This window comes from Euleptes europaea, chromosome 21 (assembly GCF_029931775.1).
Source record: "Euleptes europaea isolate rEulEur1 chromosome 21, rEulEur1.hap1, whole genome shotgun sequence".
Taxonomy (NCBI): domain Eukaryota; kingdom Metazoa; phylum Chordata; class Lepidosauria; order Squamata; family Sphaerodactylidae; genus Euleptes; species Euleptes europaea.
Window position 1 is genome coordinate 8868905 of NC_079332.1, and position 26063 is coordinate 8894967.

Sequence of the window (26063 nt, forward strand, 5' to 3'; positions counted from 1 at the left end):
TGCAGTTGAAAAATTCTCATTCTGTCACAAAATTCGATTTTGTCCTTGCTGTATTTGTGTTCCCCTGACCTGGATGGCCCAGGCTAGCCTGATCTCGTCAGATCTCAGACGCCAAGCAGGGTCAGCCCTGGTAGTATTTGGATGAGAGACCACCAAGGAATACCAGGGTTGCTGTGCAGAGGAAGGCGCTGGCAAACCACCTCTGTTAGTCTCTTGCCATGAAAACCCCAAAAAAGGGGTCGCCATAAGTCGGCTGCAACTTGACGGCACTTTACACACACACACACACACACACACATTTGTGTTCTTGTGACGACTTTTATTTGTAGAGGGATGACTAAGGTTTTCTGAAATTTTCAACCAGGTGGATTTATTGATTTACCGGGTTTATACTCCACTTTTCTCCCCAACGAGAACCCAGAGTACCTGACATTGTTTTCCTCTCCATTTTATCCACACAACAAGGCTGAGAGTCCATCACTTGCCCAAGGCTACCCAATGAGTTCCCATGGCAGAGAGGGGATTTGAACCTGGGTTTCCCAGATCCTAATCTATTAAAAAAAATGTTTGTGATTTCTAAAAAAAAATTGTGATCCCCCGCCCCTTGAACCCACAGAAGTGAAAATCAATGCATAAAGAAACGTCTTTGCAAATGAGACTGCATTTTTAATGCGAGATATAGATAGATATTTATTGAGATAGTCTGTTTGACCAGCCAAAGGTTAATACTTAAAATTATCTGACTTAATAAAACTGCAAAACTAATATAAATTACAAAAATTAGATTTAAAAAAACTAATGATATTAAAATGTAAGATATTAAAACAAATCACAAGAATTAACTTGACATTTTCCCATTCTATTTTTGCGAGCTTTAATTGCAATGGCACAAAATTTGGCAGTTGGGAGTGAAAAGTGTGGAGTTTCACCCATCAGGAGCCTCTTAGTCAGGAACTCTACTGGCTTATCAGGGAATTCAGTGATCGGGGAAGCAATGAATTTAATACGGGCCTCATGATAGAATGAACAGCTGAACAATACATGTTCGAGGGTTTCGATGTCTCCTGACCTGCAAGGGCATAGCCTTTCCGATTGTGGAATCTTCTTGTATTTTCCTAATGCGAGATATAATTTTTGAAGAGACACATGGCAATTAAGTTGTCGAAAACCTTGATTTGACTGGTACGAAACGCTGCCCTGTCACTTGTTGCTTCCAACTAAAAGGGGATTGATGCTCAATTTAAAATCCTCTTTTTCATATTGATAACATATAGTTTGCTGGGGATGCATGGACTAGCCCGAGCACACCACTCTGGATGCCCCCCCCCATCTCTTTAGTGCGGATAGAGTCACAAATGGATCGAGCGATGCCATGTACCAATGATGTGGTTTGAGGCACCCCAATGGTGGCATTCTCATAGCCTATCCGGAGTCAGGCAGCTAGCTGTGGCCAGCGTGGTCAGAGGATAAAGTCCAAGGTCAAACACAGATTAAGGCAGAGTCCAAGGCGTCAAGCAGTAGAGGGCAAATCTGAAAGGTCTGAGTCAGGTCCAATCCAAAAGAGTCCGGTTCACTGAGACTCTAAAATGCAATGCTTCCGACTCATGGCGACCCTATGAATCAAAGTCCTCCAAAATGTCCTATCTTTGACAGCCTTGCTCAGATCTTGCAAATTGAGGGCTGTGGCTTCCTTTATAGAGTCAATCCATCTCTTGTTGGGTCTTCCTCTTTTCCTGCTGCCCTCAACTTTTCCTAGCATGATGGTCTTTTCCAGTGACTCTTGTCTTCTCATATTGTGACCAAAATTATATACCTAGAGTGTATTGTTCAACAATAGAGGAAAGTAAGGTGCATTACATATACAGTACATTCCTTCACATATACAATCAATTTCCACATACAATTGACTCAACAGCAATAGGTGTAAAATATCTCACCTGGAGCTGAAGTGGTTAGCCCAGAACTGAGGTGTTTTGCATAGGACCAATTCTATTTGACACCTGTTGCTACCGAGTCCATTGTATGTGGAAATTCATTGTATAGGTGCAGCAAAATGGGTTGGCATTGCGCCATTTGGCTTACCTGCCAGGCGCTATCAGAAACCCAGCCCTCCCCGGCATTTAGGGATGAACCAGTGCCCCTTATTTTTGTCTCTTTTTCTTCCTCTATTTTTTTTTCGGCCACCAATTCCATTCTTTGTGTCACACTGCTGGGTTTGTGGATGGATTCACGTCATCTGCAAAGGATGTACCAGGGAGGGATTTTGTACGATGCATGCCTATAGTGCCTCTCCTTATACATATATGTACTGTGTCGATTGTTGTGCAAATAACGCTGTAAAATGTATACATTTCAAGGGGGGAAATCAGTGCTGGGGTACAGAAGATGCAGCCACCTTTAGGGAGTGTGGCAAACATCTTGATGCCAGGAATGTTTGGCAGATCAGGGATTGCATTTGGAGACCAAATCATGCTCCAAAGTAGTTGTCTTGGATTGAAATTATTCACTCAGCTCTTGATATAATGGGAATTTTTTTTCACTAACCCAGCTTCATTCTAAATTGAGAATGTGCTACCTTTCAAAAAATGTGATGTTGATTTAGAATGCATTATTTTGTTATGTCTCCGTACGCTTCAATATCATTATTTTTTCCCCTTTCTTGCCCGACTTTGTACGTGTTTGTGTATATATGTATGTATATATAATTTGTCCTGAACCTTTCTCAATTGCTTTTTTATCAGGCTTACAAATCAAATCAAATAGGTATATTGCAAAAGCTGGCCGATATTCGTCCAACTTGCGTTTATAGCGCAGTGTATTGGGTTACGTTGGCCACCCCGGCTATTCTCACTGGATTGAAAGAGAAGAACTGCAGGAGCTGTAAATTCACTTGGCTCTCCAGCATTACTGCTTAAATCACGAGGCCTATTCAAAAGATAGAGCAAGTGTTCATTACACAAATCAATTTGGTCAAAAGAACTGTGCAGTGGGTGCTCAACCATTGCTCACATAATATTGTCAACTTAATCAAATAATGCCTGGAAGACATTTACAAGTCTCTCTCTCTCTCTCTCTTTCTCTCTCTCTCTCTCCCCCTCCCCCACTTTAAGAAATAACATGACTGGTTCAGCAGGAAAATAAAATAAAATGGTTGGATGCTCTTGTTCTTTAAAAAAGGAATAACACCAACGTGTTTTCTGCACAAGCTTGCAGACAAAGGTTGCGAAGAACGGATGGTCGCGAACAACCGCTGGTGAATTCTGTTGTTTCGTTGTTCATATTTTGGTCTTGGGACTGCCTACTGACACCCCATAATAATGCGGAAGCACCACGGAAGGATGCGCATGTCATGCAACGCACAACGTTTAGCTGAAGCATTGCGGGGGGGGGGGAGAGACAGAACTGGAAATATGATGTTGGAGACTTTCTCTGTGCATACGGTTTTGCAGTAGCAAACCTAGGTTTGCCAACTTACCAGAAAAGGAAACCTAGGTTTGCCAACTTACCAGAAAAGGTTGGACAGTAAGTGGATTTTGAATGGAGTACTTCCTTGTGTCTGTCCTAACTTCCAGGTCTTATTTGATTCATCTTCTGTCTATGTCACTGCTGGTTACATGAGAATATACAGCGCTCCGAGTTAGGAATGAGCCCTTGTTCCCTGTTTTCATGTTTATTTTGTTGTTTGTTCATATATTTCAGGCAGTTCTAGAGCTCTGCTTTTTTCCGTTAGGTTTGTCAGCTTGGTTGCATTGGGTACATATCTCGTATCTTTTATAAATGCTCAGTATACACTCCTTAGATGGACAAGGTGTATGTTAACGCGTTAATTTGCAACATTGATTTATTGACACACGTCAAAAAAGCATGCATTATGGAGCCAAAAAATATGGTTTGAGGAAGCAAAAATTGACGTACCTTAAGTATGTAATTGTGAAAATAAAGAGTACTGAGCCTGAGATTTGCAGCAGGTGGGTTTGAAATCGCATGAAGGGTCTTTGTATTGAAAGAGCAAGTGTGAGAAACTCAAAGTCATCCCTAGACAAGGTGCAGAGACAGCCTAGTGGGGAAAGGGGAGATTCACTTTTAGGGGAGGGGCTGTGGCTGAGTGATAGAGCATATGCTTGGCATGCAGAAGGGTCCCAGGTTCAATCCCTGGCATCTCCAGTTAAAAGGACTAGGCAAGTAGGTGATGAGAAAGACCTCTGCCTGAGACCCTGGAGAGGGGCTGTGGCTCAGTGGTAGAGCCTCTGCTTGGCATGCAGAAGGTCCCAGGCTCAATCCCCAGCATCTCCACTTAAAGGGACCGGGCAAGTAGGTGATGAGAAAGACCTCTGCCTGAGACTTTGGAGAGCCGCTGCCGGTCTGAGCAGACAATACTGACTTCGATGGACCAAGGGTCTGATTCAGTAGAAGGCAGCTTCATCTGTTCATGTGTTCACCTGGGCCCTTTGGATGGAGTTTCTCCACACTTTGCTTTCTGCTCATGCAGGATCGGGACCCTCATCTAAAAAAAAGCAGGCTGGTGGAAGCATCCAAATGAAGTATTGAACATGCAGGGCGGCGGTGGGGGACAACGAAAAGCCAGCGCTTGTGCCATGGAAAGGCATGTAAATTGACTAAGGAATGATAAATGAAATTTGACATACGAAGACACATTCTTTTGTGAAGATGCATGCCTGCCCCACGTAGCGCTTCTCTGCCCATTTGTCAATACTTAAATCAAATTTCACCAAGATTAAACTTGTGTAGCTGTGCCTTATTGATTGAGTTAGAAATGATTATGGAAAAATGAGCCCCAGAGCCCCCAGATTAAAGAAGTTGCGAAATGCACTCAACAATCTTCAAAGGAGCAGCTTAGTTTCAACAATGGGGAAAGGGAGGGGATGTTTGTGGGCTGGGAAGGCTGGAAGCACGTCAGCAGCTAATAGTCTATATATGCTAATGGCCGCGCTAATGCTCCTCTGGGTGGCTTCTACAGGAGCATAGCTGCTGTGGCGTACCATTTGGGAGGCGCACCCTCCCCACCCCAGCATCCCGCCAGGCCACAGGTGTCGATAGCCCGAGTAAGAGACGTAATTGTTTATCAGGCTTCCTTTAAATTAAAAATACCATCTCGGCGGAGCCCCTGAAAAGTCACGCAGCAAATGGGTGGGAATGACCTTTTCCGCAGAGATGACAAATGATGCCTCAAATCTCTGGGCTAGAAAGTCGCCGGACATTATGGCTGACATATATAGCATAGATTTATAGAGTGAGGCTTGAAGCTTTTTTTCCCCACCCGCAAGCGAGTTATCTTGGAACCTATTATTTCAGGTTTTGTGGAGGGATTCTTTGTCCCACCCGAGTCTGGGTGACCAAACACCCAACGTTGGCGTGGTAAATATCAAGAAGATTCAGTAAGTCCTGGGAGCGCTGTTGCGGCTGCCTGTAGAATTAGTTATACCCAGTGTAGTTTATGATTCTCCTGTTCTGAAGGTTTTCTTTTGCTGATGTTGAAGCTTTGGTGTCGATGTATTATAATTAGGCACTAGGCGCCTGCTGTTAGCATTGGCCATATCACTGTTCTGACCCTTATTCTAGCCAGACCCTGGCATGGACAGGGATGAACTGGGAGCTTTCCACGCAGCAATTTTCTCCAGGGGAGCTGATCTCTGTCTCCTGGAGATAAGATGTAAACCCAGGAGATCTCCAGCCACCACCTGGAGATTGGTACAAGAGCGACACAATATAAATTCAAGGTGCAAAAATAGTATATTCAAAAGCTATCATGTCTCAACATGTCACAAAGTGATAAACAATCAGTACAAAAAATCCTCTACAAATTCATCTCAAGATACAAAATGCTTCTTCATAAGTGTGATTCTTCAATAATATATGTTTCAGATGAAAGGGGGATACGGCCGTTTCAAAATTCTTCAGTATAAGTTCTTCTTCAGTCCCCACTAGAAACATATAATAAATAACATATACATTTATACCAAAACATATATACGAAAACATACATTATATACATATATGACAAAAACTCATATAATTATAGTGGAAACTAGAAACATATAATAAATAACATATACATTTATACCAAAACATATATACGAAAACATACATTCTATACATATATGACAAAAACTCATATACTTATAGTGGGGACTGAAGAAGAACTTATACTGAAGAATTTTGAAACGGCCGTATCCCCCTTTCATCTGAAACAGATATTATTGAAGCATCACACTGATGAAGCATTTTGTATCTTGAGATGAATTTGTGTAGGATTTTTTGTACTGATTGCTTATCACTTTGTGACATGTTGAGATATGGTAGCTTTTGAATATACTATTTTTGCACCTTGAATTTATATTGTGTCGCTCTTGTACCTATTTCCCAACTTTGTTGTATTGGTACAGTGGTGTCTGCTTTGTTCTTACCGCCTGGAGATTGGCAAACCTAAAGAAGAATGATAATCTGTAGAAGATATTTCATGGCGTTGAGGGCTGCTTCTCCCAAAATTTCCTTAGCAGGATTGCGAATCTGTTCCCCAGACTTGCCTGAAAGTACTTTTGGAAGGAGACCTCTTAGCCAGGCCTCGTATCTTAGTAAGTGACAAAGCGCATTTCCCAGCGACTCCAATCTGAATAGCTTCCTTTTTCCCCCAAGGCACGCAGGTTTCCCCCCCAGAATTTTACTCCATACTCCTCGGGATGCCTCGTCGATGCTGTGTTTCATCTTGTGGAGCTAAAAGGTGGACAAGAAATGGTTCTCTTGAAACAGTCAGGTATCTGGACATAGAATGCAAAAAGTTTCGACTGAAGACCATTTGGTAGTCTTGGGGTCTATTGGTGAACAGCCGTGAGCAGACAAGTCACTGCCGTTTCAGCCAGGGATTAATTTATTTGAACGTTGATTTGTGTACAGCCATGGTGAACTGTGTACTTCCAGTGGCAACCAAGTTTTTCAGCAAACTTAGAAAATGCCCCCCAGAAAGTACAAAAAAACCCACCAGCATGAAAAGAGAGGGTTTTTCCTCTCTTTCTCTCTTCTACTCCATCCATCTTCTTTCATCCTCTGTTAGTTGTGCCAGTAAATTAAGTCCATGAGCATTCAAAAATGTCCTTACCCATAAATGTGTATATATACATATCCTACAGTATGATTAATTAGGTATTCCATATTGTTGTGGAATTGTTTTTTAAAAAGAAAGAAAGAAAGAAAGAAACGGCCCGGAGCGTTTTTAACATTCTGTTTTACAAAAGACAATTCATTTTAATCTTCAGATGATATAATGAAATTAATTGCTTTCGGGTGTTCTGTGCAGCGGGTCTCTAACAGCGCATCCCTAAGCGGAGTTACCTCCTTCTAAGCCCATTGACCTCGGTGGACTCCGATGGGTCTGATTCTGCTTCAGATTGCAGTGTGAGCCTGCTATCTGCATCGCAATTGTGAGTGGGAGTACACATCAGGCTGCCTTCTACTGAATCAGACCCTTGGTCCATCACAGTCAGTATTGCCTACTCAAACCGGCAACGGCTCTCCAGGGTCTCAGGCAGAGGTCTTTCACATCACCTACTTGCCTGGTCCCTTTAACTGCAGATGCCGGGGATTGAACCTGGGACCTTCTGCGTATCAAGCATAATACTAGAACGCGGGGTCATCTGCTGAAGCTGGAGGGTGAGAGATTCAAAACAGATAAAAGGAAGTATTTTTTTTCACACAACGCATAGTTAAATTGTGGAACTCCCTGCCCCAAAATGTGGTGATGGCTGCCAACTTGGAAGGCTTGAAGAGGGGAGTGGACATGTTCATGGAGGAAAGGGGTATTCATGGCTACTAGTAAAAATTGATACTGGTCATGATGCATACCTATTCTCTCCAGGGTCAGAGGAGCATGCCGAATATATTAGGTGCTGTGGAATATAAGCAGGATAATTCTGCTACAGTCATCTTGTTTGGAGGCTTCCCAGAGGCACTTGGGTGGCCACTGTGGGAACAGACTGCTGGACTTGATGGGCCTTGGTCTGATCCAGCAGGGCTTTTCTTATGTTCTTAACTTAATCTGGCAGGGGCCCCTCCAAATTCACTACCAATATCCCTTTGGGCAGAACTCCTTAAGTGCTCAAAATGTTCTTATGTAAGCCAATGCTCTACCACTGAGCCACGGCCCCTCCCCTCAAGTAATGGATGGATTGTGTTTGGGGGCAAGGTAAGGTGCCAATGACACACGTTCTCATGTACCAGCCATGGAGCAGACATGATTTGGTACTATTAAGCTACTTGTGATACCCACTTCTTGAAATCTGATCATCGCTTATGTATTAAAATTGGCCGTTTGATTATGCATCTAAAGGCCAGACATTCTCTGTCTTAATTTGTTTGATTGGATCAGTTATTCTTTCATTATTCCACTGTTCATTTTACCAGCGATCTGAGCTGCGCTGATGTTTTCGGGGTGGGTGAAGAATCTTCTGGTAGAAGAGCAATGCGGGAAGTTTGATTAACTTTATTTCTCCCCCCCCCCTTTCTTTAATTTTTTTAGCAGACAGATGACGCAGCGCAGACCGACGGCCAACAACAAACACAATCCTCGGAAAACACAGACAATAAATCACAGCCGAAACGGCTGCATGTTTCAAATATACCCTTCAGGTTCCGAGATCCAGATCTCAGACAAATGTTTGGGGTGAGTATTTTCCCTCTCCGTCCCCCCTATTTGACAAGCAAGGTCCTCCCCAGACTGTCAACCCTTGCAGTCCCGAGACCCTGTCTCATATTTCATTGCAGCTGTAAGTCAAACCTAGGAGCCCCGTGGCGCAGAGAGGTAAGCTGCAGTACCGCAGTCAAAAGCTCTGCTCATGACCCGAGTTCGATCCCGACGGAAGTCGGTTTCAGGTCGCCGGCTCAAGGTTGACTCAGCCTTCCATCCTTCCGAGGTCGGTCAAATGAGGACCCAGCTTGCTGGGGGTAAAGGGAAGACGACTGGGGAAGGCACTGGCAAACCACCCCGTAAACAAAGTCTGCCTAGTAAACGTCGGGATGTGACGTCACCCCATGGGTCAGGAATGACCCGGTGCTTGCACAGGGGACCTTTACCTTTACCTTTAAGGTGAAACTGAGCATGGAAAACAACCCACGTGGACTCCCATCTTCCACTACGAAAGCGTCAGTGGACTGGAGCTTCGCCTGCCTGCGAGACACATTTCCAGCAGCGCTTGGGTTCCTGGTGTTTCCCTTGGGTGCTCCTTTCCTGGCCTTTCCTTTTGGCGCATTGTTTGTGTTTCCGTGCAGTGTACAGCTTCGCGCCGCCTCGTTAATGACACATGAAATAGGCAAACGTGACACTATGAGTGATGTATTAGAAAATGTCGCACTGTAAAAATGTGTCAGGGACAAAAAGGGAGGGGGGATTTCTCCAGCTTATTCGTGGTAAATACTGTTCAGTTTGTGCAAGTTATAGCTGTTGTTTGATTCAGAGAAAAAACACCTAATTACACAGTTGTAGTTCAGGGACCCGTTTGGTTGGGAACGGATAAGCATGCTACAACTCCTGCTGAGTGATGGACAGAAGCAATGGCGACAGTTGTTGTTTACTTGTACCGCAACCTTGGGCTTGTCACAGTTCTCTTCGAGCTCTCTCAGCCTCACCTACCTCACAAGGTGCCTGTTGTGAGGAGAGGAAGGGAAGGAGATTGTAAGCCGGTTTGATTCTCTTTAAAAGGTAGAGAAAATTGGCATATAAAAACCAACTCTTCTTCTTCTTCTTCTTCATTAAGAGCAGTGGTTTGGAGCGGAGGACTCTAATCTGGTGAACCGGGTTTGATTCCCCACTCCTCCACATGAGTGGCAGACACTAATCTGGTGAACCGGGTTGGTTTCCCCTCTCCTCCACACGAAGCCAGCTGGGTGACCTTGGGCTAGTCACACTCAGCCCCTCCTACCTCACAGGGTGTCTGTTGTGCGGAGGGGAAGGTGATTGTAAGCCAGTTTGATTCTTCCTTAAGTGGTAGAGAAAGTCGGCATATAAAAACCAACAACAACTCCTCCTCCTCTTCCTCTTCTTCTTCTTCTCTGCCCTCCAATGCTTCCCTAACCAGTTACATCCTCTGTAGGGTGCTCTCTCTCTGGCAAAGGCCTCCACACCAGCTTTCTCAAGAGTGGGCATCTCTAGATATGCAAAAGCCGTGGGTGTACAGGGCTTTCCCCTCTATTTAAATGCACAGAGCAGACTTTGCTGCAAGGGAGCTCCGTGCATGCACTCGCATGCTCATGGGGCTCCGGCATTTATTTCAATCAGCTGCGTTTCAGCATCCGGCTAATATCTCCTCCCAAACTGGGCGGGGGGGAGCTTCCCGTGGTACCATTTTAAATGTTCCTAAAAAAAATTTTTTTTTTAAATTCGCTTATGTGTCTTCTTTGTTTCTTTGCAGCAATTTGGTAAAATCTTAGATGTTGAAATTATTTTTAATGAGCGAGGCTCCAAGGTAAGCAGCCGAATCCACCTGTGGAAACGCTTAATTTGTGTGAAGTATTTGATATGTCAAAGAGAAAGCATCTGCACTCCTGTAATAAACCCTTCTTAAGTATCCACTTTAATCGAAACATCTATTGGGCTTCTCTCCCTTCCTTTTTTTTTTTTTTTTTTTTTTTGTCAATTTCCCAAACAGCATGAAATTCATCGGCCTCATTTTGAATCCTTTAAAAGGGGATAATTTTAACTACGATAAACTGTCACCGGTTAAATGGGAATATTGCTTTCTGCTTTTAAATATAATCAAATGTTGTCTGCCGATTCTTCCTACTTCCCTGATAATTGCCTTGCTCGTTTTTTGCGAAATTAGTTCAAGCTTGCAGAAAGCAAGGGGCGGGGGGAGATTGTTAGAATAGGTATACATTCTGCTTTGAAATGGAAGCAAGTAATATAATCTAATATCCTCTGGAGTAATTACTTGATCAGTTGTGATTGTTCCTGACTACGAAAGTGCAGATGTTTTCCCGGTTAGTTAAAAATTTCAGTATGCTAACCCATTTACATTCAAGGTGTTTTTTGCATTTGTGTAACCAAGTAAGAGAGTTAGTCTGCACTGTTTGAAAATGTCTTATTTTAGAAGCAAGGGATACTTCTCCGTAGGTTATTTTAGAGAGTAGCCATGCTGTTCTGCAGTAGAACAGCTCGATTCAAGTCCAATAGCCCCTTGAAGACCGGCAAAATTTTCGGGGTAGAAGCTTTCGAAAGGCACCGCTCCCTTGTCGTATGACAGAGGGAACTTTGACTCTCAACAGCTTATACCCAGACAATCTCATCTGTCTCTGAGGTGCTACTGAACTCAAATCTAGCTGTACTCCATAGGTTGGAGACCACAGATCCATTCCACTAATGGTGGGACTTTCCTTTGGTGCAAGAAACCATCTGTTGTTTCAACACGATTTTATGCCGATGAAGGGGACATCTAGAGAAGGCTCCTTGCTCCTGGGGAAAGCACTGCTATTAGTGGAATGGAGCTGCTTCACCCAATCCTTGGAGATTGTCAGTTATGTGATCTCTGGCAGCTGGGTCACCCATGGCCTGAATGCATAAGTTATATACCCAGTGGGGCACAGAGGGAAGCCTTGATCTCATGTGCCTATGCCATTATGCAAACATCCAGCAATGAAAAGTGGTACAGATCCACATGAAATGGTACAGACAAGGGCTTACATGTGAGAGTTCTCATTCTAGGCTATGTGCATGGTGGCAGAAGGTACAAGGGGTCAAACCTCACCACTGTGCTGTCTACATGAGTAAACCCACCAGTACTGAAAGAGAGGAAAGACCGTCATGCTTAGATCACAAAATCACAAAATCACGCAAGTTTGGAAGAGGCCACAAGGGCCATTGAGTCCAACCCCCCTGCCATGCAGGATCCCACAATCAAAGCGCTCCTGACAGATGGCCATCCAACCTCTGCTTAAAGACCTCCAAAGACAGGGACTCCACCACCCTCCAAGGCAGCACATTCCACCGTCGAACAGCCCTCACCGTCAGAAAGTTCTTCCTAATGTTTAGGTGGAATCGCTTTTCTCTTAGTTTAAATCCATTACTCCGTGTGCTAGTCTCTGGAGCAACAGAGAACAAGCTTGTTCCCTCATTAACATGGCATCCCTTCAGATATTTAAACATGGCTATCATGTCACCCCTCAACCTTCTCTTCTCCAGACTAAACAAACTCAGCTCCTTAAGTCTCTCCTCATAGATTCCAGACCTTTGACCATTCTGGTCGCCCTCCTCTGGACACACTCCAACTTGTCAACATCCTTCTTAAATTGTGGAGCCCAAAACTGGACACAGTCTTCCAAGTGAGGTCTGACCAATGCAGAATACAGTGGTAGTATTACTTCCCTTGATCTAGACACAATACTCTTATTGATGCAGCCCAGAATTGCACTGGCCTTCTTAGCCACCATATCACACTGTTGACTCATGTTCAGTTTGTGGTCCACTAAGACTCCCAGATCTCTTTCACATGTACTGCTGTCAAGCCAACAGTGTCCTACATCTGTCATGGTCTTTTGGCTACAAGCCTTTCTCACCCACACCAGAGGTAGTCCCCTCCCCTGGTGGGAGAAGTACCTTGTACTAACTGGGCAAAAACAAAACAGTGCACGTGTAACATTTTGCTACGGTTGTAATGCCAGTGTTCACACAACCCCAGGAGCACCGTAGAATTCTGGTATGCTCTGTATAGCCACAGGGTCTCCAGCAACCAGAAAGTCAGTCATAAAACTTTCCGTTCCTATTATGTCAATCTGTAGATGAAGCCAAGACCCTCTTCTTTTAAACAGTCATTCCTCTCTTGTAGTAAAGTGGTTTTATTTGGGGAAGGGTGGGGAGAGCGAAAAAGAAATGTCAGGTTGTTTCAAAAAGTTGGGCTGCATTCTGATCACCAAGTGGGTTGTTTGTCTTAAAAAAAAAAGATTTTTAAATCATTGAAATGTCAACTTTTGCTGTCAGTTGTAGGTGAAATGTCTGGAAGCTTAAAATGCAAGTGTGTATCTGTGGGAACATGACATTAAAACAACAGCGGAGTTAGATGATCATGAATTGCTTAAAGTTGTACACAAACGGGAGGATTTGGGCCGGATGAGTTTTTGACTCTATTTTTGGGTCGCAAAGTGGATTCGGTGTTCCCCGGCCACGATTGCCAGATGTATTCGGGCACCCGGGTACCCCATATTTATAATTATTTTGCGCAAGGTTTCCTTTTCCTGGTGAGCAGATGCCCTCTGAGATAATCCTGTCTGGTGGCCAGTGCCCCAGAACATACCAAGCCCCGTAATGGCTGGAAGTGGGAGGCCGTCGACCTCCCCAAAAGGGGACCTCGGCAGACCAAGGACTCGACTGATTCAAGTTTCCTCTCACAGTAACAATAACGTATGCAGGAGCCACGAGAATCAAAGACAACTAGCTTGCCCTAATGTGTAGCTAGATATGCTCTCTGCAGCCCTCTCTTATGGGGCAGTGTGCGTCTTCTAGCTGCAGAGGTCGCCGCGCGTTGCGCTGCTTTGGACGACCTACTTCCATCCACTGGGGATTGCAGAAGTCCGTGCTTTCCAGGTGGGTGGGAGGGAGAGATTTGTGAAGAGAATCCAGCCAATGTGTAACACTTTAAGCAAATTCTAATGATAATAGTGGTAGGAGCGACAGTGGGCTTTTTTCGCGCATAGCCCCAGCATGTATGTCCAGCATTCTGTGGAGTGTGGGAGCAAGAATTGGGACCACGCGTTAACCCCCTCCAAACTTTACAGAGGATGTTTAATGTGAACCAGGGCTTAGCCCCTCTTTCCCCCTCCCCCTTTGGCGTGTGCAGCGGAGAGCCACGCCATAAGTACGCTCACATAGGCCACGATTTACACCAAACATCCTGGGCCTCAGCGCAAGGTGCGTGAGCCGGTGGCTTGCTCTGACACTCTGCTGCATGTCAAATGTGCATGCCCGGGCCATGTGTAAATCGACCCAATGTCAGATGCGTGAGCCATGGTGCAACTGAAAAAAAGGAACATTTGAGAATGGCAATAGTTGAACATTGCTCCAATTGGTTGCATTTCTGAATTATGTTCTTTCTTTACTCATATCACATAATTCCGCTTTATCTTTTGTGAGAGTCAGGAAAGTTTATTTCAACCTCAACTTTGTTTTGTTGGCGGTGCTTATTTTCTTCCCTTTTTTTTAAGGAGAAAAAAAAAGGAAAGGTTGTAGACCCAGACAAAATTACAAACAACCCTAGTGTTGCATGACAAACATGTTTTTTTTTTCCAAAAAAACCCCTCACAACGGCATGAGTAACTGGCCAATGTTCTAGATTAGATTTGCATTTGGCGTTGAAATTTGTTGCACACTTTTTTTGGTTTGTACTTAACGACCAGTTGATCAAAAATCTGCATGCTGTCCAAAAGTGGTTCGCTTTCTTTTTCTCACAATTTATTTTTTTCCTCCGTGATAACATCGCTCCATTGATTTAGATGTTTCTTTTTTTTTTCCCATTAGATTTCTTTTTTTTCCTCTGTAGCGACAATTTAGAGGCACAGTAAATAAATAAATAAAAAGGTATCTTGGTGTTCATTCTTTGACATTCTTCAGGGGATATGCTCTAACTGATGAAAGAGAGAGGGAGAAAGAGAGAGAGAGAGAGAAAAAGTTGTTCACATTGGGTCGCTTTATTAATTGCACATCTCGGTACGATTATAATTTTTCTAATTTGCATGTTACAGAAATGAAGCAAGAACGAGAGCCTATTAAATTAAAGAGGGACAGAAAGTGAGAGAGAGACAGAGAGAGAGAGAGAGAAACACAAGAGAACATAAGCAAAAAGTGGTCATTGTCTGAAATAATGATGTGCATGTTATTTTCCCCCCTCTTCCCACCTGCATGTAGGGATTTGGTTTCGTTACTTTCGAAAATAGTGCTGATGCCGAAAGGGCGAGGGAGAAATTACACGGCACCGTGGTAGAGGGCCGTAAAATCGAGGTGCATGTTCAAAATATTTTCCTTTTCATCTTTTTTATAAATGTCTGCTTCACTCTCATTTGTTGTTTCCGATGCATCGTTAGTGTCCCGTGTGCTTCCCTTTTTCCCCTCCCCATTGTTTTTTTTTAAAAACATATCTCTATATATTTATTTATATATATCAATATGGATGTGTGAGAATATATATAAATAAAGATAATCTGGCCTTACTTGGGTTTATTAATTTTTTTTAAAAAAATAAACCAATTGATTTCGTAACTCTTATAATTATTGCTGAAAGTTGTATGACCGAAGAGTGAAGAGCTTTTGATATTTTGCTATGCTTTGAAAAAGGTTTTGTAAATCGATGGGTGCAATAGATTTTAAAAATTGGATAAAAAAAAAGAAAAGAAACAAAATTAAGTGGCAAAGCAAAACAATAAGATAGTTTTTTTTTTTGGTTTTTTTATTTTAATTTTGGTTTGTTTTCCAATTGCAGGGTTGATGCAGGATCCACAGTGGCTTTCCAAATTATTCAAATTGGGAAATCTGAGCAATCAGCAATGAATAGTCTATTAACTAAATCAGAAACAAAAGAAAAAAAGGTGGTTTTCATTTTGAACAAACACCCGTTACTTTGCCCGAGAGGGTTTAAACCCTGCACATTTAATCTGAAAATACGCCCCTGATCTTCTTCTTTTTCCCTACGACCACTGGATCCCCTTCAACACTGCCTGAATCGTTACTTGTTAGCATTTAAAAGAAAAAGACAGAGACAGAGAAACAAACAAACAAAAAGAAATTACCAATTGAAAATGCTGTCGTCTTTTGAGTAAGATGTCGCATGTTTTGCCTTTCCATTTTCCCCCCTTCGACCGTAGCGCTTAGGGCCCTCACCAAACTCTCAGTAACCATGGTAACTGTATACATACCCCATGCCGGCGATGGTGCTGAATGGTAAGTGGCAAAATCCATCCGCCGTTTCACGTATATTTTTTAAGCGCTGATATATACCACGTGGAGTTTTTTTGACTTGTCGTATTAAGTTTTCTTGATGCTCTCTCTCTATATTTTTTTTTTCTATATCGGTACGCCTGTAAATTTGAGTGTCCATTTTAAGCAAGCCTTGGAGACACTGACTTGGATTGAGGATATGACTTTTGTGCACATCTTACTCAGATTGTTAACTCCATATTGTGTTAAATAATGCACCCTCTTTTATCCTTTTGTTAGCTGTGATTTTGAAAGCTTGAATGATTTTGTTAGTTTTCTTGCCATGAAAAAACGAGGCTCATGTTTTCCCAGTGTTGAATGCTACATGTTGCTTTTCCAATGGAACCTCTCTTTGAAAGGGCTATGTTGCACAATGCTTAGATCCGTTTGTCCTTTTCCCCCTTTTTTGTTTTGACCTTTAATTTCTCCCCTTGTACATTGTCTCTTTTCCCCTTTCTACTCCACTGCATGTTCCTTCATATGGTATTTTTTCTCCTCTTTTTTGTTGTTGTTGAAATTTTCCGTTTTTAAATATTTTATCGTTTCAGTGTTACCATGAAACAAAAAGCATGCTCTTAAATCTTCAATTATGCAGAACCTTTTTAATTTGCTTTTAATGTCTCTTTATTAAAGTTTAAAGGAGATGATGTTACTTTATTGAAATGATTTGTAAGTTTTTGGGTTTTTTTTTAAGAAACTGGTGATAAGATTAAATGTAATTATAAATAGTATGATTTTGTTATGTGCTTCCTGCTTTTTAAATTTTCTTTTGAATTTTTGTTTGGGATATAAATTAAATTGCATTTATACATAACTAATGCCAGTAATAATGCATGTGTTTCATTAGTATCATGGAACCTTCTCTTTTGCACAAATGATACTGATTGTCTTTTCTATATGCTTAGGTAAATAATGCGACAGCCCGCGTCATGACAAACAAAAAGACCGTAAATCCATATACGAATGGTAAGAATGCGAAATGTTTTTTTCTTCAGATTTTATATCCCAATATCTCCCTGAAATCCAAAAATTCATGTCTTTCCCCCTTTTTAGGAATTCGTAGTTCATTTTCCAATCAATTTCACTTTGATCAAAGAGAAATTCAAACAGAGGAGGGGCAGGAAGGGAAATTTTGCAGAATTTCAGAATTTAACTCTGTAGGTGCTAAGAGGCAGGCAGTGCCTTCCCAAACGTTCCTGTCTTCCTAATAGAGCACCACCCCGTGGTGTGTAATGTAAAAAGACTCAAAGGGCTGAGGTTACAAAAGGATGCGTTGATTCCTATTCAAAGAGAAATGAAAGAAAGAAAGAAAAGGAAATACCAAGACCACGGTTACACAGCCCGGATAACCTACAAAGAAATGAAAGAGGTAATCTTCCTTTTAAAAGAGAATGAGAGGAATCAATCGCTGTATCTAAATAAGTGAATTTTGGGGGGGAAAGAAATTCCCCTCCCCATAACGACACTATTTTGGATACTCGACATCCCATCGTAAGCAGAAACGTTCCTTTTCTGCAGCTGATCTCTACCTTCGACCAATTCTTCCAAGAGCTTTGGAATTGGCCATATTAGAACTTTCTACTTGGACGGTTCCTCTTTCCCTAACCCTGTCGCTTTCTGAACTGTGGTCTTATTTCCCCGACTCTCCTCCGAAAAAAGACCAAAAAGGAAATTTAACACAGTTGATCAATAGCTGCAGTTTCTTGCAGCCGGCAGAGTCAGGCGTCAGCCGCGAAATAAGACGGACCGTATTTCCCCCCCTACATTCTTGAGCTCATTAGCGAGACGGTTTTCGTCATCAAAAGTGGGGCAGAGACAAGCAGGCGGCTTTATTTTTTAATGATTCTGTCATATTTATCTCTCCCCACCACGCAAAAATGAAAAATAAAATAAAATAAGAGCTCTCAGCTTGACATACAATTATTAAGCTAGTTACCGTAAATCAGGGCAGAGGAATGTTTGGAAATTCCTCCTGCTCTTCTAAGGAAAAAGATGAAACCTGATTTTTGTCCCCCCCACACACACACCTTCATCTAAACATGTCTGTGCCAAGCAATGCAAATGAGCATCACTCCGCCGTGCTTGAGAGTTTCCTAAATATGTCACCCCCATGGAAATCAAAAACAGTCAGTCAGACAGGAAAGTTTGATTGGGTCACAATATATTATTTCCCTTTGGCACTGACAAATAAGATTTTATCCATGCATTGCATTTGTTTCAGAGGTCTGTGTCAACGCATGCACATGGATGCTCAGCTCTAGGGGTGCTGTTCCCCATACAGGCTGAGTTTGCATCCTTTGACATACTCCTTTTGGATCTTTTATGCATGGGTTGAATCTCCCTGCTTGGACCTGGTTTCATTGCACATTAAAAAAACCCGGGTTGGGGGAAACTGTATGCATTGGCTTGAATGTATGACAAAATAAATCTAGAAGAAGAAGAGTTGGTTTTTATATGCCAACTTTCTCTACCACTTAAGGTAGAATCAAACCGGCTTACAATCACCTTTCCCTTCCCCTCCCCACAACAGACACCCTGTGAGGTAGGTGGGGCTGAGAGAGCTGTGACTTGCCCAAGGTCACCCAGCTGGCTTCGTGTGTAGGAGTGGGGAAACAAATCCCGTTCACCAGATTAGCCTCCACCTCTCATGTGGTGGAAGTGGGGAATCAAACCTGGTTCTCCAGATCAGACTCCACCGCTCCAAACCTCCGCCCTTAACCACCAATGGCAAAAAACAGAGAATCAGGACCATTGATTAGAATACGAACGAATTGAAAAAGTCACGCAAGCAGAAGCTCGTTGGGAATAGGACCAATATTGGCCCCTGTGATTGGCCAGCAGTATAAAGCCTCTGGGTTGGCCCCGCGTATTCCTCCCACCTCCACCTCTTGCTCTACCGTGCAGCTGTCTGCATGAAGGTGGTGTGTGTTTTTTCCTCCAAAAGTTTCAACCTGAGAAAGAGATGAGTGTTGTGACAGCAAGACAAATTTACAGAATTACACCCACGGTGGCGAATTTACCTCTCCCGACCGCTAACACGGGGCTCCTTGGCAGTTCCTCATTCAGATATGTCAAGTCTCTCCTTACACTTGATTAACCCCCACCGTTATGGGCCAGCACAAACCTCATTGACAAGACAAAGTAAAGTTTAATTGCTGTTATTTTCATGATGAATGAAGTCTTTCCTTGGGTGAGCTTCACCGGGTTAGATGATACAGCCATCGAGTCGGGAGTAGGAAGGAAATGAAATATGAGTGCGACTTTCGGCTAAGAGCATCGATCTGCATCTTCCAGAATACCATTTTTTTTTCTTCCTTCTCCCCTCCTCTCCTTCCTTGGATAAATTGAGGCGTCATTAGTATAACTTACATTTTGAGGGTATCTCTCAGCCTCTTTGACAGAAGGACCTGACAGATTGGAGAAAGCAGCCAAATCACTCATTTTTGGGGCCTGTGCCGATGAAAAGGGGGAGATAAAGGTCTTATAGAAAAGTAGATTTCCTGCAATTAAATATGTGACTGGTGGTAAGCATTAGACTTAGATTACCCCAGTATGCCAGTTGGCCGTTGGCATTTTGATGGCCTTTTCTTCGTTGTTTTCTTGCATTTGTGGGGAAACATCGGGGTCCGGGGCACAGCTGAAGCAGATTCGGGCCAGCCGAAAAATGGTCAGAGCACGTAACTCGATGTGGAGAAACTGGAATTGATTTTAACCGTTCTCCTAGTTCAACTGGAATTGGGGAGGAATTAAATGGTGCGGAGACAGAGAGCAACCCAATAAAAAGGACGATGTGGTGGTGGGGGGGGAACCTCCTCGTCCAGATCACAACCAAGTAAGCAATCTAGGGGAGACGAATAAAGGAAGATAGGCTATTATAAACGCAGCTGCGCCTTGCCTATAGAAACAAGTTGCTCGGCCCTGACCAGGGTTGCCAACCTCCAGGTGGTGGTTGGAGATCTCCCAATTAGCAAGCCAGCACCGGCGGTGGCCCGAAGTGTCACAAAAAGCGAGCCCACGGCTCCTCCTTTCGGCAAACTGCCAGGGCACCAGCATCCCAGATGCTACCATCCGGGTCAGCCAGTAACCAAAGTCTGTCGCTTGCAAGTCAAGGGAGATTTCTGAGTGGATAGGCATAGAATCGGGTTGTTCTATTGCACATCTATATTTTGTAATAAGAGACTAGCTGTTGAGTCTGTGGGATTGGGTATGGAGGACACACACACACCAGCCATGAATGGTTCACAGTGGGGAGCCCTTGCATAGAGTATGGAATCCAACTTTGATTCCTGGTTGGTCCTGGGAGCCAGCGTGGTGTCGTGGTTAAGAGCAGTGGTTTGGAGCGGTGGACTCTGATCTGGAGATCTTGGTTTGATTCCCCACTCCTCCACAGGAGCGGCGGAGGCTAATCTGACGAACTGGATTTGTTTCCCCACTCCTGCACACATGAAGCCAGCTGGGTGACCTTGGACGAGTCACAGCTCTGTTAGAGCTCTCTCAGCCCCACCTACCCCACAGGGTGTCTGTTGTGGGGAGGGGAAGGGGAGGTGATTGTAAGCCGGTTTGATTCTGCCTTAAGTGGTAGAGAAAGTCGGCATATCAAAGCCAACTCTTCTTCTTCATCATCATCATCATCATCATCATAAGCTGGAAGCTTGTTTTGAGACTCTTAAGGCAAGTGCAGTCTCCCCAAGTGCATTCCCAGAGGACTGTACCACCAGGTCCGCTAAACATTTGAATGGGTTCTCAGACTGTCTCTTGTGTCCACTATGCACAAAAGCTTGTTTCTAACCCCAGGAAGAAAAAAAACACACAAATCATTTTATTGCTATTCATATTTCATTTTTCATATCCAGAGGATATTAAAGGGATATTCCTTTGACCATTTCTTCCAGAGTGCCATGAAGCATATAACTGCCTACAGAACTTTATTACAACCGTTTTATGGATAGTCATATTTTTGTGCGCGCTCTCTCTCTCTGTGTATATATATATATATATATATATATATATATATATATATATATATATATATATATATAAAGCAACCCATAATAATTATGACACCCCATTATAACCCTAGCTCAATTTTGGTTTTATATGTTTACTGTAGGTTGGAAATTAAATCCAGTTGTCGGTGCGGTCTATAGCCCAGAATTCTATGCAGGTAAGAATATATTTGTGTGCGTGTGTGTTTTGTTGTTGTACAAAAGGAATTGAGCCCGAACAAGCATCTTGCCACTTCGAGTCACATTCATGAACTAATTTGTGAAACTGACTGCTGCTGTCAGTACCTGACGCTTATTTTATTTGTGCATATTAAGGAAAGGACTCACAAGAGAGAGTCAAACCAGATGAGAGACTCGGAGAAGCGTGTCCTGGTCACAGCCACATTTTCCCCCCTTCGTGAATAGTAGCCAAAGGTAGTCCCAATTCAGACTGGGACCAGGGTGCAGCAGGTCAGGGGTTAATTCTTTCCCCGTCTGACTTTTTTTCCAAATGCGGATGATTCCTTTGACCTGCATTTCTTCCACCAGGTTGGATCATACAGGTTGCTTACATGGCGACTGTGTATTTTTCCCCAGCGGGGCAAATATTTGCATTTCCTCTTTGGGTACTTTTGAATTCCACGTTTCCCCCAAGAACTCAGGGGTGGCTTCCTTGTGAGGTAGGCGCGGCTGTGAGAGATGATGAAACTTCCCGAGTGGAGATTTGAACCTGGGTCTGTCAAGTTTTAGCCTGACAGTCTAACCACCACAACACCCGGCTATTTGCCAGGAGGGGAGGGGGCGAAGTCAAGAAAACGATGCCCAGACCAACCTTCTCTTTGTGGATAATGGTCCTCATTCAAAGAAGGGCCTCTCAGAATTGGTATTTCCAAAGGGGGAAATATCACTAGTCACAGATCTTCTAGCGTCTGATCTGGCTTCACCAGAAGCATTTTTCCCCTGGAGTTTAATCATCCCTAGCTTACCTGTGTGTCAGGTGTTGGGCTACTTGCTTGTCAAAGTAGAAAGCGCATGTTAACGGGGTCACAGTGGCTGCCGCTCGATCATTTCTTTACCAGCTTCTCTCCTGATCCACTGTACCATAGTGTAGCACTTGCTGATCTAATCATATGGGTTTCCCTTCCCCCATTCGACATCAACGACCGATTGACATCCCATTGTTCCCACCATCAGATGAGAGTTGATTCTGGGGCTTGGATGAAGTTGTTACTCCATCGTTCAAGAATTTTTGAGGATCACAGTAGTGAGAAATGGGAGATGCTTCATTAGGCCCAATCCACACCCGGTATCAGCTGCAGTACCCCTCACTGGAGAGTTCACTGACATTACTCATGTATACATAAGAACATAAGAAAAGCCCTGTTGGATCAGGCTAAGGCCCATCAAGTCCAGCAGTCTGTTCACACAGGGGCCAACCAGGTGCCTCTAGGAAGCCCCCAAACAAGACGACTGCAGCAGCATTGTCCTTCCCATGTTCCACAGCACCTAATATATTCGGCATGCTCCTCTGATCCTGGAGAGAATAGGTATGCATCATGACTAGTATCCATTTTAACTAGTAGCCATGAATACTCCTCTCCTCCATGAACATGTCCACTCCCCTCTGAAAGCCTTCCAAGTTGGCAGCCATCACCACATCCTGGGGCAGGGAGTTCCACAATTTAACTATGCATTGTGTGAAAAAATACTCCCTTTTATCAGTTTTGAATTTCTCTCCCTCCAGCTTCAGCAGAGGACCCCGCATTCTGGTATTACGGGAGAGGGAGAAAAACTTCTCCCTGTCCACTCTCTCCAAACCGTGCATAATTTTATGGACCTCTCTCATGTCTCCCCTCAGCCGCCTTCTTTCCAAGCTAAACAGCCCTAAGCGTTTTAACCGCTTCTCATCGGGCGGTTACTCAATGAGTTTGTAATGGCAGATTGCTTCATTTCTCAAACTCCTCTTATCCTGCTATATGCAAAAGGAAGCAGTAGTGAATTGCATCGACAATGCAGGTCCGAAGGCAGGATAAGAGTGCCCTGTCTTCTTCTTTAGTGGATACCTGCCTGTATCTTTAGTCAGAAGAATGGTTGCTTTCATTAGCTTTACCCGTGTGATCAGCCCAACCCAATCTCTCTTGACCAGACAAAATTGGAGACCTCGAGTGAATGGCAAACACTGTTGTGTGCCCATAGTATAATTATCAAATTTCCCCCCTCAAGCTTATGCAGAATTAACAACCCAACCTCTAATTGCCTTAAAGAGTCGCCCATGAAGAGTTCACATATTTTTGTAAATTAAAATCAATATTTTCAATCTCTCCAGAAAGTAATGTTCTTAATTTAGTGGACTTTCCCCTAACATTCATTTTGTCTCTTAATTATAAAATGGCAGGTTATCGATTTGGGCATATAACCTCATAGAGTCCCCCGGTGCGTTTTTATAGCCAACCTTGAGGGTGAAGTATTTGGCCCTCTTAATGAGAATCTTTAATTACCATTAGAATGGTATGAATTTAGTGGTGTGAATTATGATGTCTTGGTCCAACTGTGGAAGATGTAGACCTTCCTATTAGAGGTGTTCTTTCTAATTACTGGTATTTACTTATTTTCGGCGGCTTGAGTGAAGACCAGGCTGTTTTAAACCCATTTGGATGAACGCCCAGTGGCATCTCCCATTTCTCGAGATTTGAAACCCTCATCGCAAACTTATTTGTGTGGTGCTTTTTTTTTTTTATGCCAGCGGTCCTCCGCCTCTTCTGCCATCACTGTCCCTGACCTCATTTGCCTTCACTGATTGGCTATGGTGGCCCACCAGATTTTGTCTGTCGGTTTCTATGACGTCACCACATCAGACAGAGCGTTGCATCATTGGCTTGTATTCTACTGTGGCGCAGGGCTCTGGAGAGACGTCATTAAACTGCCGTAAATAATTAAATAAAATACCACTCCCCTCAGCAAAGTTGGAAGCCATCCTCCTACCTCGGGAGGCACCGTTGGCTCGCCGAAGGCTTCAAACTTTGCTGAACACAGTGGTAGCACACTAGCCACCATTTATGGAAAGGCATGGGTCATCACAACTCATTGGGTTGTGTGGGCAAGTGAGGTCGAGGGCAGTGAAGGCCATGGAGGAGGTAAATGCTACAAAAGAGCCGCTGGGGCACAGAAAGATGGCCAACAGCTTCAAAATGATACAAATGCCTGGCGAGGAGATTTCCCCTCCCTCCCCCCATGTCATTTGTTCAGCCACGTCAGATATGCCGCTTTTCAGGCGATTGTCAAACTTAAGTTGGGGCTGCCCTACTTCTAGACTCGCTAATTTTTACTTGTTTGGTTGCCGCACCTGAAGATTTCCGCAAGAGCCAGAGCGCTGTTGTCGAAAGATGTCGCGAGCCCTCCGTGAACTTGCAGGGCGACTTGACAGGAGCATCGCTCTGATTTTTTATTGATGGAGCAGTCTTTTTTGGCGGGCTTCTACTGATGACAGAGGTCTCGGGACCGTGCACGACAATGTCCAGAATAGCAAGATGAAACTAAGTGCCTTATTTTTTTTTTAAAAAGCCACCACCGAAACAAAAAGCTGCATGACACTGAAACAGCCCAAGCACTAACAGGGTGGTATAATTTATTAGGATATCAGACTAGGATCTGGGTGACCTTGGATCAGCCCCACTCTCTCCGCCTTGCCTGAGGATAAAACGGGGAAGGGAGAGCCACGCATGTTGTTCTGAGCTAGGAGTAAGGCCGGGATAAAAGCGTACTCGATAAATAAATTATTGAAAGGCAGTGATAATGATAGCATACTAAGATATGCTGGAAGCAACAGGAAGGAATATACGAACACATGAAGCTGCCGGATGCCAAGAGATCCCACGGCTCCACCTAGTTCAGTATCACCCGCTCGGGTTAGCTGAAGTGCTCTCTGCTGCCAGGCAAAGCAGTGTCCTTGCTTTCCTTTCCTTTATCCCTTAGAAGCTCCTTGATCCATTGATCTTGAGCAGCGTAAATCTAATGTTTGAGGGATATAAGGACTAAATAAATCTTGCCACTGACCATGGAGCCTTGGGATCCCTGTCACTTAATAAAAAAGGCATTATGTCGGACACAGAGGCATTAGATTTATATGTTAAAAGGGGAGAGATATAACGTGATCAGAGTTCCTCATAAAAGCAGCATTCCAAGAGGGCCTAGCTTGAAATCCTAGGGCAGGGGTCCCCAGCGTGGGGACCGTGGGCGGCGTGGCACCCGCCAAGACCTTTTCTGGCACCTGCCAAGTGTGTTTAGGAAGTGGTTGGAGCCAGGTAGGGCTTTTGCCCAGGAAAGCGTCTGACTGTGCAGACATTGCTTGGGCAGCGGCTGCCGCCACAGCACAAAGATCTACGCCCTGCTACCGAAATTGAGCTGCAGCCGCCATTTTGTGGCAGCCGATTTTAGTCCTCCGCCCACCGTGCGGTATCAGAATTCCAAGTGTGCCCACGGGCTCAAAAAGATTGGGGACCCCTGCACTAGGAATTGGAGCCCCTGTATGCAAAGGGACCATTGATCAGTGGCCCCACCTCCACACCATAATGGGCAGGACCCTCGAAGATCTCTGCTTCCTTTCCAAGGAAGCCCAGAGTTACCTGGAGCCAAGTTGGAAAATGCTAAGATGGCATCAGCAAGGGACAGGTGTAGAGGCATCATGAATCAGTTGGACAACTCTGGAGTGTTAAAGCCGAATTGCTTGATTGATGAGGGATCCGAGCATCATCCAGTCGACTTTCGACAGGAAAGGGCGTTCCGCGCCCGATCAAGGGAAAGGAAGCGCTAGTCGTTTTGCTTGTTTTTAGTGCCCAACACTGCCGTGTTCTGTTGTTAAAAAAAAAAAAATTACACGGGAAATTCAACCTACTTCATAGTCAGGGTGAGAGGTTCCTTTTCTCCGCTACTAAATGATGAAAAATTTGGCCACTTTGGAAATAAAGATGATAGATCTGAGGAGAAACTGTGGATTTAAAATATCTTTAATCTTGATAAATAAGTTTTTTGGGGGGGAGAGAGAGAGAGGGAGGGAGAGAGAAGAGAAGGTTATACAAAGCTGTCAGGATGGGCCTGATGAATGGCACATTCCCCCG

The 26063-nt window shown here is 43.8% G+C and overlaps 1 protein-coding gene across 20 annotated transcripts in view; it reads left to right on the forward strand.

Annotated features, from left to right (window-relative positions):
- Positions 1 to 26063, forward strand: part of RBFOX1 (RNA binding fox-1 homolog 1) — a 1240357-nt gene that overhangs the window by 1131155 nt on the left and 83139 nt on the right. For 19 of the 20 annotated variants that reach the window (XM_056866488.1, XM_056866489.1, XM_056866490.1 and 16 more), the window contains 5 exons: positions 8531 to 8674; positions 10419 to 10472; positions 14900 to 14992; positions 16870 to 16930; positions 21075 to 21128. In XM_056866488.1, coding sequence (XP_056722466.1) covers positions 8531 to 8674; positions 10419 to 10472; positions 14900 to 14992; positions 16870 to 16930; positions 21075 to 21128 — 406 coding nt within the window. The remainder of the gene's footprint in view (positions 1 to 8530; positions 8675 to 10418; positions 10473 to 14899; positions 14993 to 16869; positions 16931 to 21074; positions 21129 to 26063) is intronic. The other variant, XM_056866492.1, reaches the window with a different exon arrangement.